Raw genomic sequence first — 16,006 nt, forward strand, 5'->3', positions numbered from 1 at the left:
CGTAGAGGGTTCTTTACTGTAAGAGTGGCAAAGATGTGGAATTCCCTTCCATTGGCGGTGGCCTCAGCGGCGAGCATCAATAGTTTCGAAAAACTATTAGATAAGCACCTGAACGACTGCAACATACAGGGATATACAATGTAATACTGACATATAATCACACACATGGGTTGGACTTGATGGACTTGGGTCTTTTTTCAACCTCACCTACCATGTAACTATGTAGCTGTCTCCAACCCCCCTCATGCCACTATTAGTACTAAAAGGAACTTTTTAAAAATTTCACTGTCAGCCCCTCTTCTTTATCCAGCGATAATGCACAGTGTAATGCCCTGTACATACGGTCGGACTTTCCGACGGAATATGTGTGATCGGAGCTTGTTGTTGGAAATTCCGACCGTGTGTGGGCTCCATCGAACTTTTTCCATCGGAATTTCCGACACATAAAGTTTGAGAGCAGGCTATAAAATTTTCTGACAACAAAATCCGATCGGTTAAATTCCGATCGTGTGTACACAAATCCGACGCACAAAGTGCCACGCATGCTCAGAATAAATTAAGAGACGAAAGCTATTGGCTACTGCCTCGTTTATAGTCCCGACGTACGTGTTTTACGTCACCGCGTTCAGAACGATCGGATTTTCCGACAACTTTGTGCCACCGTGTGTATGCAAGACAAGTTTGAGACAACATCCGTCGGAAAAAATCCATGGATTTTGTTGTCGGAATGTCCGATCAATGTCCGATCGTGATCAGCTGCTCTACTACTCTGATCCACGGGCTACAGTGGGAGGGGCTGAGCGGCCAGCATGGTGGTGACATGACCTCTCCGTCAGAGGGAGATCCAGGCCCCTCCCGCTGTAGCCCTGGGTCGGAGTAGTAGAGCGGCCGGGAGTCATGTGATCGGCCTGAAGCTCTCTAAAAAAGGTATTTATAGGCATTGATTTAAAAAACACTTATACTGTGAGTTATTGCTGGCTAAAGGAGAGGGGCCTGCAGTGACATTATAATTTAAGGTTACAAAAACACTTTAAATGGTACCGCTCCAAAAACGCTCCACAGAAAAAAAACACAAGAAAGCTAAAAAAAACGCACTGCAGCAGCTGTCCCTGTGCTATGCTCAGGTGTGAATGGAGCCTAACTAAATTGTGCACTAGGTTCTTTTAAAGCGGAGTTCCACCCTGAAAATTTGTTTTCTGAATCAGACTCCTCTAAACCTATAAAAAAACATTTGGAGGAAAATTTTTTTTATACTTACCAGAATCGCCCTGTTGCTATTTAGTCTTACTAATCTGCAACTTCCTGGTCCGCGGAGCTCCTCGTCACTTCCTCTCTCTCCTGTGATGACACATTTCCCAGGAGTCTGTGGCCATACTGTGATCAAAAATCGCATCATTTTCTGACAGGAAATGATGCTATTTAAGGCGAATCACAGCCTAGAGATGCCTTTATCAATGTTGCCATAACAACGCGGCGGGACCTTCCTCCTTCGTCACACGTTGTTACGGCAACTTTAGAAACAATCGGCACTACGGCCGCCGGTAAATTGCGAATGCGCGAGATCGAGAGGTGCATGCTGGTTACTCAGCACACACCTCTCCAATGCTTATCCAGGAAGAGATATCGATTGGGCTTCACATGCCCACAATCGCGATGGAAACGGCCACAACAGGAGGGAGAAAATTGTAATTATTAAATTTATACTTTAGAAAGATCCACAATTAACCATATATAATCATTTTTTAATTTAAAAATGAATAATGCTCAGATCAATAAAAAAAAAAAAAAAAATTTGGCCGTAACTCTGCTTTAACCAATGGTGTTAAAGTAGTTTATTGCAAGGTTTGACCCGTTCTGCACTTTAGGCATACACAAAAGAAAAAAAAGAAAAGTATTTATTTTAATTGTAAATAATGTTACCATGCTTTTTAACAACATGTAATTTTAGCGTCATTATACATGTTATAAAATAAAATTAGAACTTTTTATTTACAATAAAACTATATTTTGCTACTTCCATTGCTCAAGCTAAAAAAATAAGTTATGTCTTCTTGTCTATAGGTTGCATAGAAAGCGTATTTTACAAGAAAGTATTGCCAAAAGATAGCCTTGTTTGTCCTGAAACTGCGCCGGCGTCTTCCTCAATTCCTGTTTGAGCTGACAGAGCTACTTCTACACTTAAGTCCTAAGCAGCATAGGCGTGTGAACTGGTTGTGCCTGGGCACATCCTAATCACTTGCATTAAGCCGTCTATAGATGGATCAAATCGTGTTCGGTTAAGCAGGGACCAGCCAAGATTCGATCCATCTATGGGCAGGCTGGCTGTACTGAAGCTGATCCATCAATTGACTTCAGTACAAATAGCCTGTTGCATTTTCTGCATGCTAACACTGCCGAAAAGCTAAAGCCGGCAGACTACAATAGCGATGCGGGAGGAATTCCCCCATCGACACTGAATGTGTTGATGGAGGAATCAAGCGTTTTTTCTTTCCTTCCACCCGTGGTGGAAGGAAGTAAAATTGCATAGTCTATTGCTTCTTTTAACATTATCACTCTGTGTCAGCAGGGAGATGGGAAAGATCTCCCTCTGACTGGCCCTGCACTGCACTTCTCTTTCACTGTGCCTGTGGGGAGATCACTGTGCCAGATATACAGTATCTCATAAAAGTGAGAACACCCCTCACATTTTTGTAAATATTTTTTTATATCTTTTCATGTGACAACAATGAAGAAATGACACTTTGCTACAATGCAAAGTAGTGAGTGTACAGCTTGTATAACAGTGTAAATTTGCTGTCCCCTCAAAATAACGCAACACACAGTCATTGATGTCTAAACTGCTGGCAACAAACGTGAGTACACCCCTAAGTGAAAATGTCCAAATTGGGCCCAAAGTGTCAATATTTTATGTGGCCACCATTATTATTCCAGCACTGCCTTAACCCTCTTGGGCATGGAGTTCACCGGAGCTTCACAGGTTGCCACTGGAGTCTTCCTCCACTCCTCCATGATGACATCAAGGAGCTGGTGGATGTTAGAGACCTTGCTCTCCTCCCCCTTCCGTTTGAGGATGCCCCACAGATGCTCAATAGGGTTCAGGTCTGGAGACATGCTTGGCCAGTCCATCACCTTTACCCTCAGCTTCTTTAGCAAAGCAGTGGTCATCTTGGAGGTGTGTTCGGGGTTTTTATCATGTTGGAATACTGCCCTGCGGCCCAGTCTCTGAAGAGAGGGGATCATGCTCTGCTTCAGTATGTCACAGTACATGTTGGCATTCATGGTTCCCTCAATGAACTGTAGCTACCCAGTGCCGGCAGCACTCATGCAGCCCTAGACCATGTCACTCCCACCACAATGCTTGACTGTAGGCAAGACACACTTGTCTTTGTACTCCTCATCCTTGCTACCACACACGCTTGACACTATCTAAACCAAATAAGTTTATCTTGGTCTCATCAGACCACAGGACATGGTTCCAGTAATCCATGGCCTTAGTCTGCTTGTCTTCAGCAAACTGCAGGCTTTCTTGTGCTTCATCTTTAGAAGAGGCTTCCTTCTGGAACGACAGCCATGCAGACCATTTTGATGCAGTGTGCGGCGTATGGTCTGAGCACTGACAGGCTGACCCCCCCAACCCCACCCCTTCAACCTATGCATCAATGCTGGCAGCACTTATACATCTATTTCCCAAAGACAACCTCTGGATATGACACTGAGCATGTGCACTTAATTTCTTTGGTCGACCATGGCAAGGCCAGTTCTGTCACATGACATCGCGGAAGGAAACTGGCTAATTGGACCCAATTTGGACATTTTCACTTAGGGGTGTACTCACTTTTGTTGCCAGCGGTTTAGACATTAATGGCTGTGTGTTGAGTTATTTTAAAGGGACAGCAAATTTACACTGTTATACAAGCTGTACACTACTGCTGAGGACGAAGAAAAAATTTGGGTTGTAGTGATCACCAATGTCTTTGGTTTGATATTAAATGAAGAACTGAAAAATCATATACATATTTAGATTTCAAATGGACAAATTTTGCTGAAAACGGGGGAATTTCTAAAAAATGGATCTAAAGGTTGGAGTAAACCATAAAAAGTAAACGGTGGGCACTGTTAAGTCTACCACCCTGGAGGAAATGGAGTATTAGCAAGAATAAATGGAAGAATAAACTGAAGAAAAAAACAATATGATTCACTAAAGAGGTAAGCAGGATAGTAAAGGGAAAAAACACAGCATACAGGAGATTCCAGGAAAGAGGTGTTGCTGATGGAGAAGTGTATAAAACACAGACAAAGGGGCCAGCACATTATCTGTGCTGCCAGAGCACAGAAACTGGAAGAAATTGCTACAATTAAGAAACACAAAGAAGATGAGTTCTGCATACCTGTGAGGGATAATTTCTCACAATCGGACCACACTATAGAACAGTGTTTCTCAACTCCAGTCCTCAAGGCGCCCCAACAGGTCATGTTTTCAGGAGGAATTCCCTCAGATGAAATAGCTGTGGTAATTACTAAGGCAGTGAAACTGATCAAATCACCTGTGCAAAATAATGGAAAGCCTGAAAACATGACCTGTTGGGACACCTTGAGGACTGGAGTTGAGAAACACTGCTATAGAAGACCTCAATGTTTTAGTTCTTAAAGAACATTTCAGAACTATCTAGGAAAACTTTTGAACTAAGAATAATACCTCTATTTGGCACAAAAGATAATGGCCTAAAATTAGATATGGATTTTCTTAATTAGGGGGAATAGTTTGTTCCCCCATTTCACTTAATAACACAGAGTATATTATTTGTAGTGGCAACAGATCTGTTTATCCTCTCCTGCGGCGAGAACATGAATGCCCCATCCCATAACCATTTGGTGTGCATTTGTCTTTATGCTTGCTGAATGTTTATACATGGATCTTTGGATTCTCCTCTGTTTGGATAACTACGCTTATCAATGGTGATTAGCGGTAAGATGCTCATCAATCTTTCCATATATATTGTTGCATTGTACAATCTGTACTTATTTTGCATATACTTGTTTTGAATTGTCTATATGTTGTATTTTGTACATTTGCTATATTTAAATACATATTCCTGTTTACTAATTGATGGGATGTAGTGCCTGTGAGCTTTCCTCTGATATCTCCTTTTTGTGTGCTTTTCTTACTTATTATTCAACACTTTTACAACCCCCTCTGTGACTGTCATTCCCCCAGTCTAAAGCTCTCCCTCATCTCACTAACTATGCTAGTTTTATTACAATTGCCATGCACATTTGTTTGTGCGTGTTTTGGTTTTTTATTTTTTTCCCCTTTCCCTCAGAAATTGTGTTTTTTTTAAAGAAGAAGAAAACTTCCTTTCCTCACTTTTACCTATAGGTAAGCCTATAATAAGGCTTACCTATAGGTAGTGTAAATATCTCCTAAACGGGCACCGTTTAGGAGATATTTACATTACATGCAGCCAGCGACATCACATGCACTCTGAAGGAATGGCCACCCATGCCGTTCCTTCTGAGCCCTGTGTCGTGAATGGCAGCTCTCACACGCATTCGAGGGAGTGACGTCTTCGCGGCTTCGGCCAGTCACAGAGCCGGAGCCCGCGAACCCGGAAGCAAGACGGGTGAAGATGAAAGCTGCTGCAGCGCTGACATTGCGGTGCTGGAACAGCTTTGTTTTAATGCATACTAACACATTATGACTTTACCTTGCAGGGAAAGAAAAAAAGGCCAGCGTTATACAACCGCTTTAACATTCTGCTTAAACTTTTATGAATCAGTACTGCCGGGACCATGTTAGTGCAGATAAAAAAAAAGGATCACGGACAGTAATCGATTGTTTCTGTCACAAGTGCACTAATATGGCTACAATCACCTCAAGCTATCTGTTAAGAAAGGAGACAAAACCTTTTTAACCAGTTCAATACAGGGCATTTTCACCCCCTTCCTTCCCAGGCCAATTTTTAGTTTTCAGCGCTGTCGCAATTTAATTGACAATTGCGCGGTCGTGCGACTTTGTACCCCAAAAAAATTGATGTCCTTTTTTCCCCCCAAATAGAGCTTTCTTTTGGTGGTATTTGATCACCTCTGCAGTTTTTATTTTTTGCGCTATAAACAAAAGAAGAGCGACGATTTTGAAAAAAACACAATATTTTTTACTTTTTGCTATAATAAATATCCCAATTTTTAAAAAAAAAACAAATTTTTTCCTCAGTTTCGGCCGATACGTATTCTTCTACATATTTTTGGTAAAAAAAAAATCGCAATAAGCGTATATTGATTGGTTTGCGCAAAAGTTATAGCGTCTACAAAATACGGGATAGATTTATGGCATTTTGAAAAAAAAATTTGTTATTTATTTTTTTACTAGTAATAGCAGCGATCACGATTTTTTTTCATGACTGCGACATTATGGCGGACACAACGGACACTTTTGACACATTTTTGGGACCATTCACATTTATACAGCAATCAATGCTATAAAATTGCATTGATTACTGTGTAAATGTGACAGGCAGTGAAGGGGTTAACCACTAGGGGGACACAAGGAGTTAAATATGTTTCCTAAGGGAGTGATTATAACTGTAGGGGGCAGGGACGTACAAGGGGAGGAGACCGATCAGTGTTCCGCTGTACTAGGAACACAGATCGCTCTCCTCACAACTGACAGGACGTGGATCTGTGTGTTTACACACACAGATCCACGGTCCGGCCCGGTTAACGGGCAATCGCGGGTGCCCGGCGGACATCGTGGCCGCCGGGCGCACGCACCAGGTCCCGAGGGCCAGGAATCCCAGGCCGTCATATGACGTCCACCCAGGATGGGAGATCCCATCTGTGGACGTCATATTACTATGGCTGGGTAGGGAAGTGGTTAAGTACATCATATAGAAGCAAAAAATACAATGGGATCACTAAAATAAAAACTGGAGTGATCACCAGCAGGAAGAAGGAGGTTCTCATTCCCCTAAATAGATCTTTAGTAAGACATCATTTAGATAACTGTGTCCAGTTCTGTAGACCTCACTTACAAAAGATATTGATAAGATAGAACGAGTCCAGCCATGGGAACAAAAATGGTGAAAGGCCGGGGGGATAAAATATATCAAGAGAAACTTCAGAAAACCAACCTTAAGGCCCCTACACACAATACGGAAATCGGATGGAAAAATTCGTACGACGGGCTATCTGTCGATTTTCAGGTCGTTAGTACGGTGCTTTCAACAGCCGATTTTGCTTTTTCGTCAGACAAAAGCTGGATGTGCAGACTATAACATTTTTGATGGATGTGAACTCAATGTCCGATTTTCCTTTCATTAATACGGTTTTCGTACGAAAAAAATCGTAAGAGCAAGACAACGCATGCTCAGAAACAAGAATACATACAAAACTATTCAACACCCCTTACGTCACTTCTGAGGTTGAATTCTGTAGTACGAAAATTTTGGTATTGCGATTAACCTCTTCACAATGGACATGAGCCTACCATGCAACAAAAAACGGACGTTCGGTCGTCCGAAAATCTAAGCGTGTGTACGAGGCTTTAGGCTCCATGCACACTAGCATTTTTTTAAGCTGCTAGAAGCTGTTATTAGCATATTTTTTTCTGCTCCTAGAACCTAAATAGTGTTATCCTATGTGTCCATGCACACTACTTTAGACTATTAGCATTTTTTGAGCTTCAGAGTCTAGGAGCAGAAAAAAAAATAGTTATTGTAGCGTTTCTTGGAACGTTTTTCCTAACGGCTTGTAACTGCTACTAAAATGCTAGTTTGCTTTTTTTGAGCTTTTTTTTTTTCCTCCTTCATGTACGGTAAAAACGCTAATAAAATGCTAATGCTCCTAAAAGCTACTAAAATGCTACTAGAAGCTGGCACAAAAATGCTTTTATCAGCATTTTTCATTCAACATTTTTTTCTAGCTTTTTTTTTTAGTCATTCAACAGTAAATGACTTCAAACATGCTTGGGACAAACATAGATCTATAATTGGGCAAAAAAGTTAACAAAAATAAATAAATAAATAAAACGTATAAATTAAGAAAAAAACAAAAAAATCGGGCAGACTTAAGCCTCGTACACACAATCCGATTGTTGGCAGGGGATTGTGTGATGACAGACTGTTTACCTAAAATCTGACCATTAGTACGCTCCTTTAGACAATTGTTGACTTTTGGCCAACAAATGTTTTATGGCAGGCTAGTAAATTTTCGGCGGTCTGTTGTCAGATTTTCGTATCGTCTGTACACAAGTCCATCTTACAAAAGTCCAAAGTACAAACACGCATTCTCGGAATCAATGCTCCCCAAACACGACATTAGCAGAAGGTGCCCAAAGGGTGGCGCTCAAGAGCTGAAATTCCACGTAGTACATCACTGCATTTGTGTTTGTTGGCCGACAATTGTGTGCCGTTAGAGCCCATTCACACAGGGGCAACACGACTTCCAGCGCGACTTTCGGAGGCAACTTAGACACGACTTGAGTATGAATCACAGCACGACTTGGAGCAACTTACAACACAACTTGAAGTCGCCTCCAGGACAGGGAACTTTACAAGTGGCCAATCAGAGCTTATCAGCTGTGTGTGAGAAGGAGGGGGCTGGCTGTTTAGTGGAGTAAATTACTTTCTGTTTCCTTTCTGCTTCCTGTAAAGTTGCCTCAGAATGAACAGTGATCAGACTTGGAGGCAACTTCCATTGAAATCAATGGGTACAAGTTGCCTTCAAGTCGGATTGAAGTAGTACAGGAACCTTTTCTGAAGTCGGAGCGACTGCAGTAGTGTGCATTAAGACAGATCCATTCATTTACATTGATTTTTTCATGTAGCGCGACTTGAGGCGACTAGGGGCGACTTGGGGCGACTTGAAGTCGGATCCAAAGTTGCCCCTGTGTGAATGGGCTCTTAGTATGCAAGACAAGTTCCAGGCACACGCCCTTTTCACAAAAGTCTGATGCTCTGTTGGCCAACAATCCGACCACTTGGTCTTTTTTTTACGTTACTTTTCTAGGATTCTATGATTTGCAATAATTAGTTTAGGCAAACAATGCAATAATACCTTATCATATGTGCTCAGTGAAACTACAGTACACAGTATTTTCCAAATATATATTTTCAAATTTTTTTAAATTTAGTGAAAAGAGTATAGTTGTTCTTTGAACATAGCTTGCCCGTCATTTCAATTTCCAAAACAAATAAAGAGACAGTCAGGACTCATGACCCCAACCTGCTTTTGAAGATTAGGCATCAGAAATCATGTCACAGCCACAAGTAGTGGTGAAAATGTATTTTTTAATTCCAAAATCCAAATGATAATTTAGCAACAATTTATTGTTGAATTATTGTCCTTTAGTAGTCATCCTTACCTGAGTTGCGGCCTTTGTGATTTTTCCAAGATGAAAGTATTTTATGTGGTCGCCCTCCCTGTTGAATTTAAGCACACCCTTCTTTGCAACTTCAACAATTGTGGTGTCATTAAGTGGTTGAGGGAAAGGACAGCCAGCACAGAAAAAAGGCTGATCTGGAGTAACTAATTAACAGATAAAAAAATACAAGCCGTCATTTTGATCATTCTTTTTAACTGGAGTAGAACATAATGATGATAACAAGAATAATATTGATCAAATAAAGTGATTAACTGTGACGTCCACATGGGTGTTAAATAGGAATGTGTGTTAAAACTCTTGGGAACCACATATAGAGGTTTACTAATACTAGAGAGTGCAAAATGTGAGCTTTGAATAAGCTGAAGTTAGCAGCTGATTGGATACCATGCACAGATGTGCCAGATTTTGAACTCTCTTGTTTTAGTACATCGACATCATTGCAATCTTTTCAATTTTTGACAAGTTTAAGAGGTGCTTGTAATGCTTTCACAATGTCTTGTTAGTTTTTTTTAAAGGAAAATAATTCAAGTATTTGTCAGGGCAAAATAAATATATGCAGTAATATCTTTGTAATACATGCACATTTTCCCATGCCTTATGCCTTTGCACCAAAAAAAAAACTCCTGATTTCCCATTGTGGGCTGACAACACAATACCTTTGTCAGACTAAAATTGTAATGAATGTTGTCAGTCCTGCTCAGCTTTTTTTGGTGAACTACAAAGCACCTTCCCCAACCTCAGGCCAACACATTGGGTGTAGGTGTTCTGTAGTGCAGTGGTTGTAAACCTCAGTCCTCAAGTACCCCCCCAACGGGCAATGTTTTCAGGTGTTCCTTTACTCTGCACAGCTGCTTTAAATCAATATCAATGACATGGTATTGATAAGAGCTATTTTATCTAAGGGAAGTTCCCAAAACATGGCCCATTGGGGGTACTTGAGGACTGAGGTTGAGAACCACTGCTGTAGTGTACTGAGAGGATTGATTAGGCTCTGTGAGATAACAAAGGTAGAGAGTAATGAAAAGTAGTACAGTATATGAAATCTGCCGCACGTTTTTTTAATAAATTAACACTTGCACATTTAGCATTATTGTAAGTTATCAGTGAAAAAGTAGGTAATGTTCTAGTAATATGCCTCTAAAAGACTGACAGTTTTGAACCAGAGAATCTAGATTTTCTACTTTCTCAAGTAAAATTTAAGATATAAATACCCTGCCAATATACATCACATTTAGTTATGACCACAACCAACATTTTGAAGACTGCACTCCTAATACCCTGAAAAATAAACCCAACTAAATTTAAATATGCAAATGACACATCTGTTAAATAAACTTAGCTGTGTCACAAAGGCTGTCTGCAGTATGCATAACCCATGATGATAATGATGATGACAGTCATCCATTGTGACTGGAGTGTAGAAAAGTATTATGTCTCTGGATGCCCACAGTTACTGTCAGTCTTAAGCCTCATACACACAAATGGATTTTCGGCAGGGAATTGTGTGATGACAGACTGTTGGCCTAAAATCCGACCATTAGTACGCTCCATCAGACAATTGTTGTCCAACTTTCTGCCAACAAATGTTGGATGGCAGGCTAGTACATTTTTGGCGGACAACGGTCTGTTATCAGATTTTCCTATCGTCTGTACACAAGTCCATCACACAAAAGTTGAAAGTGCGTGTGCTCAGAATCAATGCTCACCAAACACGACATTAGCAGGAGGTGCCCAAAGGGTAGCGCTCAAGAGCTGAAATCCCTCATAGTACGTCACTACGTTTGTGTATGTTGGCCGACAATTGTGTACCGTTTGTATGCAAGACAAGTTCCTGGCACACGCCCTTCAGACAAAAGTCTGACGCTTTGTTGGCCAACAATCTGATCTTGTGTACCAGGCTTTAGAGTGGTCAGTTTGTGTTTGCTCAGCTGGCTATCCTCTATAGCCTGTTTTGTAGCTAAGCCTGTTAATAATGTGAACAAAGAAATATCTTAATCCTACAGTACTCAGGCTGAATATTCATATAGGCTGGTACCTTTGGACACTGGTAAGCTTATAAAGGCTTTTAGGTGGCTGTACATTATTAATTTTGCATGTGTGAATAAAGGTGAATAAAGGTTTTGAATTGCCGTTTCAAAAGCAAAAACAAGTATAAAGGTTTACTCTATACTTGACCTAGCATTCATGTAGAAATGCTTTAGGACCTCATTCACACAGCACTGAGCCTTTTAGTCTGTGAATGCACAAACAGTGTGCATTCTGAACCACTCATCGGCAACGCATAGCTGTCAAATTGGTATAAGCAGAAGTGTCCGTGCAGCACTGCATCCCCATAGACTTGAATGGACTGCCTGCACACAGCAACTGAAGCTGCATAAATGCACAGCCCATTCATGGACTACAGGTCTCAGCATCCATGTGAATAAGGCCTAACTCTTTATCCATGAAAATATTCAAACTTCTGCATTTTGTGTGCGTGCGTGCGTTTGCGAACACAGCAGCCCATTCATTTGACCCCAACAATTTTTTTACAAAATGAACCTACAGAGCAACTGCACAAAACCACAAGGTGCTGCGACACCGTGTGGTTTCCCACATCCAAAAACACACTGTGTTTTATGATGTGTGGGAATGCGATTAAGAAGTAATGATACCCTCACATGTCTGCTAAAGAGCAGGGCGTTTGTCTGTGGGTAAGGAACTGGTGCGATTATGCACCAGTTCCTGACCTTAATATGTGTGAACCTAGTCTTATGCCCTGTACACACAGTCGGATTTTCCGACGGAAAATGTGTGATAGGACCTTGTTGTCGGAAATTCTGACCGTGTGTAGGCTCCATCACACATTTTCCATCGGAATTTCCGACACACAAAGTTTGAGAGCTTGCTATAAAATTTTCCGACAACAAAATCCGTTGTCGGAAATTCCGATCGTGTGTACACAAATCCGACACACAAAGTGCCACGCATGCTCAGAATAAATTAAGAGACGAAAGCTATTGCCTACTGCCCCGTTTATAGTCCCGACGTATGTGTTTTACGTCACCGCGTTTAGAACGATCGGATTTTCCGACAACTATGCAAGACAAGTTTGAGCCAACATCCGTCGGAAAAAATCAGTGGATTTTGTTGTCGGAATGTCTGATCAATGTCCGACCGTGTGTACAGTGCATTAGAGTTACATATGTAAGTGTCACCTTGATACTTTCCTTTCTGCAGTCAGGAGTTTTGTAGCATTTTGTTACATTATATGTTTATTATTCCAGTGGGACATTTTACTATACCTGGTGTCATAGTGCAGTCATAATAGTGGAGATGAGCAATCCTTTTTGGTTTGTTAAGTTGAAATACTACTTTGCACTGTCCAAAAACCTTAAAAATAACATTGTTCATTAGTATATATATATGTATCAAAATAAAATAAAAGTATTTTACAAAGCTGGAGATAAGATATTATCTGCTAAGTGAATATTTATTATCCCCTTGGCTTGAAACACATACATAAATACATCCCATGAACCCTTTACTAGTTTACAGGCAGAGAGACCAATTTGCCAGAGCAGATTACCAATCCAAAACAAATTCCAGGTTGGGCCAACCAAACCATTGTAGACTCTGTAATAGTAGTACAATTGCAACCAATGCATCTATGCTAGACTTTGCTTTATTGCACGTAGTTTAAACTCATATCACGAAAAATTATATAGAAGGATTCTGTGTTTTATTAATGAACTCCTCTCTGTTTAACTTTTCTTTTCAGCTTATGAAGCCCAGGTAGGTGGAGAGTTCCACCGCGAAACAACTATGCATTTTTAGGTCAACAAAACCATTTATTTGGTGTAATGGTAGAGTGGCAGATATAGCGCCATGACAAAAATCTACATGATTTTGAGATGAGATGATGAGATTTTTTACATTATCAAGCATAATTATGCTTTAAGTTAGGCATACTGCTTCTCAGATGCAGCCTATTGACCAGTATGTCAAAGGAACTGGTTCCTATTAGATATTGCTATTCTGACTTAAGGTCATGTGACCAAGAGGCTCATTTCAATTACGATTAGACAAAAGATACAGTTCTACAATAACCATGTCATCCTGTTTTGGCCCATATATTGCCACCTTCTGGTTAACTGGCAGTAAAACAACTTGCAGCCACCAGCCTGCTTCATTCATTAAAAAGTCACGTTATTTTCTCCAGAGAATAAGTAGAATCGTTATGACTATCTTATCTACTTACAGCCTCATCTTGGCGCTTGGCTTTACATTCTTTCCACAATTTCCGGCTCAGGACATGACAGTCTACCTCTAACACTTCCAGTATAAGGTAAAATACAGATCCATTTTCCTCCTGCAGGGCAAAAGCGACATTTCTTTAGCTATAGAAAAGATATGGATTTATGTTTAACAGAAGGACAGAAAGCAATATTATTTCACCCCAACAGGAAATATAAACCTAAAAACACTGAAAGGCCAGTAATTGTGCTTATCATATATTTAATTTCTCAAAAATCTCAGACTGGAAATAATATAGAGCACAGACTTGGGCAAAAATCTATATTGCACACATTCAGTAGATTAAAAAAAAAAACAAGCAAGCAATCCAAATTCAACTGTACATAATGAAATTCAATTGAAAACTGTGTCACTGTGTATCTATAATCTATATACAATCTGTGCTGTATACATTGTTTTATTTGTTTGTTTTTAAATCCTGTAAGTATAGCTGTAACAGGACATTCAGTTCCACTTTAAAATACTATAAGCACTGTGAAACCTAAATATTATGATGCTGCTTGAGGAATTTTTATGATTTTGACGTTTAAGATTTTCTCTATGAATAATTATACACAGCATGTGCATTGTAAAATTTGTTCCCCTCTGAGTATACAGATAATTGTAGAAGATACAAACATTTTGCTAATGCTGAGCACATTTTTATTTATACATTTAATATACTATCCAAAATTAAAAAGTCATTATATGGTTTAAACAAAACTAGTGCTAAGTCTTCCATTCCATCTAGTGTTCTTCTATTATACCTTATTTGGCTGCAGTTAATCATTTCAAATAAAAGTGAAGATAGGATGGTAATCTCTACAAACTCAAGAAGTGTATATTATACATTTTTATACAATTGTAAATTACAAAGAGCAAAAACGTGTAGGCTGTTAGCAATCAATTGTGATTTATTTATAATTAACAAGAAACATGAGCATGTACATGGTCTCCAATGCACGTACCAGTAAAAGAATGCTCTTTGTCTAAAGAGTATGGCTAGTGGATAACAACTAAGCATGTGTTGTAAATTTTACTCATTCTATAGTAAAGCAATCTGGTCCTATTCAACTATAACAACTGAATAGATGCATATACTATATGAAAAAATGAAAAATAGAAAAAATGCAAGTAGTTCTCAAGAAGATAGGTGAAAGACTGCTATTTTAATTTCTGTGCAAAACAGATTGGCTTAACTTATTTTGGCAGAAGACCAGCATGATCATAGATGCAGGACAGCAAAAAAAACAAACCCATCACCAATTATGACAGATCTGCATGTTCTGACATTAGTGTCCATTGTCATACTTACATCATATTGTTCTTGCACATTTGAAATTCGCTTGAGCCCAAAGGCAAGCCCCTCCTTTCGATGTGCATTTAGCTGGCGTAGAGACAAATCTGCAGCAGACTCTGCTCGTGTATCATTACAAGCAATGGACGTCAGTTCAGGTACTGGAGGACCCCGGGTTCGCCCTGCTCTAGTGCAGAGCACATGGAGACAGAGAAGTAGTAAAACACAGACCTTCATCCTTCCCCAGGACATATACAAATTACTTGTGGAGCTGACTTATATACTGAATTACCATCTCAACTGCTATATCACCTTTAACCCTTTGCTCCCTTCAGCAAACAAGAAAGTAAATGATTACGTGTATGCCCAACACAAAGCTGCAAACGCAGGATGAAACCTTAAGCAAAAAAAATCAATTACTTGATCCAGTATGTGCCCTGAAAACCTTGACACAGCGTGCAGAGTTTACTAACTTGCCTTGCCCTTTAACATGACAGTATTTTGTCTGATCATGATAATTTGTGTGCTATGAAGAAATATGTAACACCCTGAAAAACTTTATTTAATATAATACACATAAAAAAGCAAAACAAAGTTAAACAGGTTATATTCCATGAGTTGAGGTTACATTTGTATTATACTAGCAATTTTGAGTGACTGTGTTATTAAAGGAGACTGTTACTTCCATCAACGAAGTTTATGGTTGTTGACTCATCTGCACAATATAAGCTGGCAACTGCGCTTATGTATTCATATTTTATGCAAAAGATTGTTGAAGTACAAATGGGATTTAGTAATGCACAAAGACTATATGGTTTGCTAATGGCCTACACACCCCATCTTTTAATGTATTTTCTGCAACTGTAAAGTTGACTAAGTTATTCTGTTGTTTAATTACTTCTGTGTTTTGGGTTATTGTCATTTGGATGAAAGAATTATTATTATTAATAATATTATTATTATACAGGATTTATATAGCACCAACAGTTTGCGCAGTGCTTTACAATATAAAGGGAGACAATACAGCTACAATACACTTCAATACAAGAGTATTG

At 39.7% G+C, this 16,006-nt stretch overlaps 1 protein-coding gene across 1 annotated transcript in view; it reads right to left on the reverse strand.

Annotated features, from left to right (window-relative positions):
* Positions 1-15,283, reverse strand: part of LOC141139811 (fetuin-B-like) — a 29,203-nt gene extending 13,920 nt beyond the window's left edge. Inside the window, exons 1-4 of the mRNA XM_073626314.1 lie at positions 14,970-15,283; positions 13,620-13,730; positions 12,664-12,751; positions 9,359-9,522 (exon numbers count right to left, since the gene is read on the reverse strand). Coding sequence (XP_073482415.1) covers positions 9,359-9,522; positions 12,664-12,751; positions 13,620-13,730; positions 14,970-15,203 — 597 coding nt within the window. The 5' untranslated portion in view covers positions 15,204-15,283. The remainder of the gene's footprint in view (positions 1-9,358; positions 9,523-12,663; positions 12,752-13,619; positions 13,731-14,969) is intronic.
* Positions 15,284-16,006: the final 723 nt, after the last annotated feature.

The sequence above is a fragment of the Aquarana catesbeiana genome, linkage group LG04 (genome assembly GCF_042186555.1).
Source record: "Aquarana catesbeiana isolate 2022-GZ linkage group LG04, ASM4218655v1, whole genome shotgun sequence".
In the NCBI taxonomy this organism is placed as follows: Eukaryota; Metazoa; Chordata; class Amphibia; order Anura; family Ranidae; genus Aquarana; species Aquarana catesbeiana.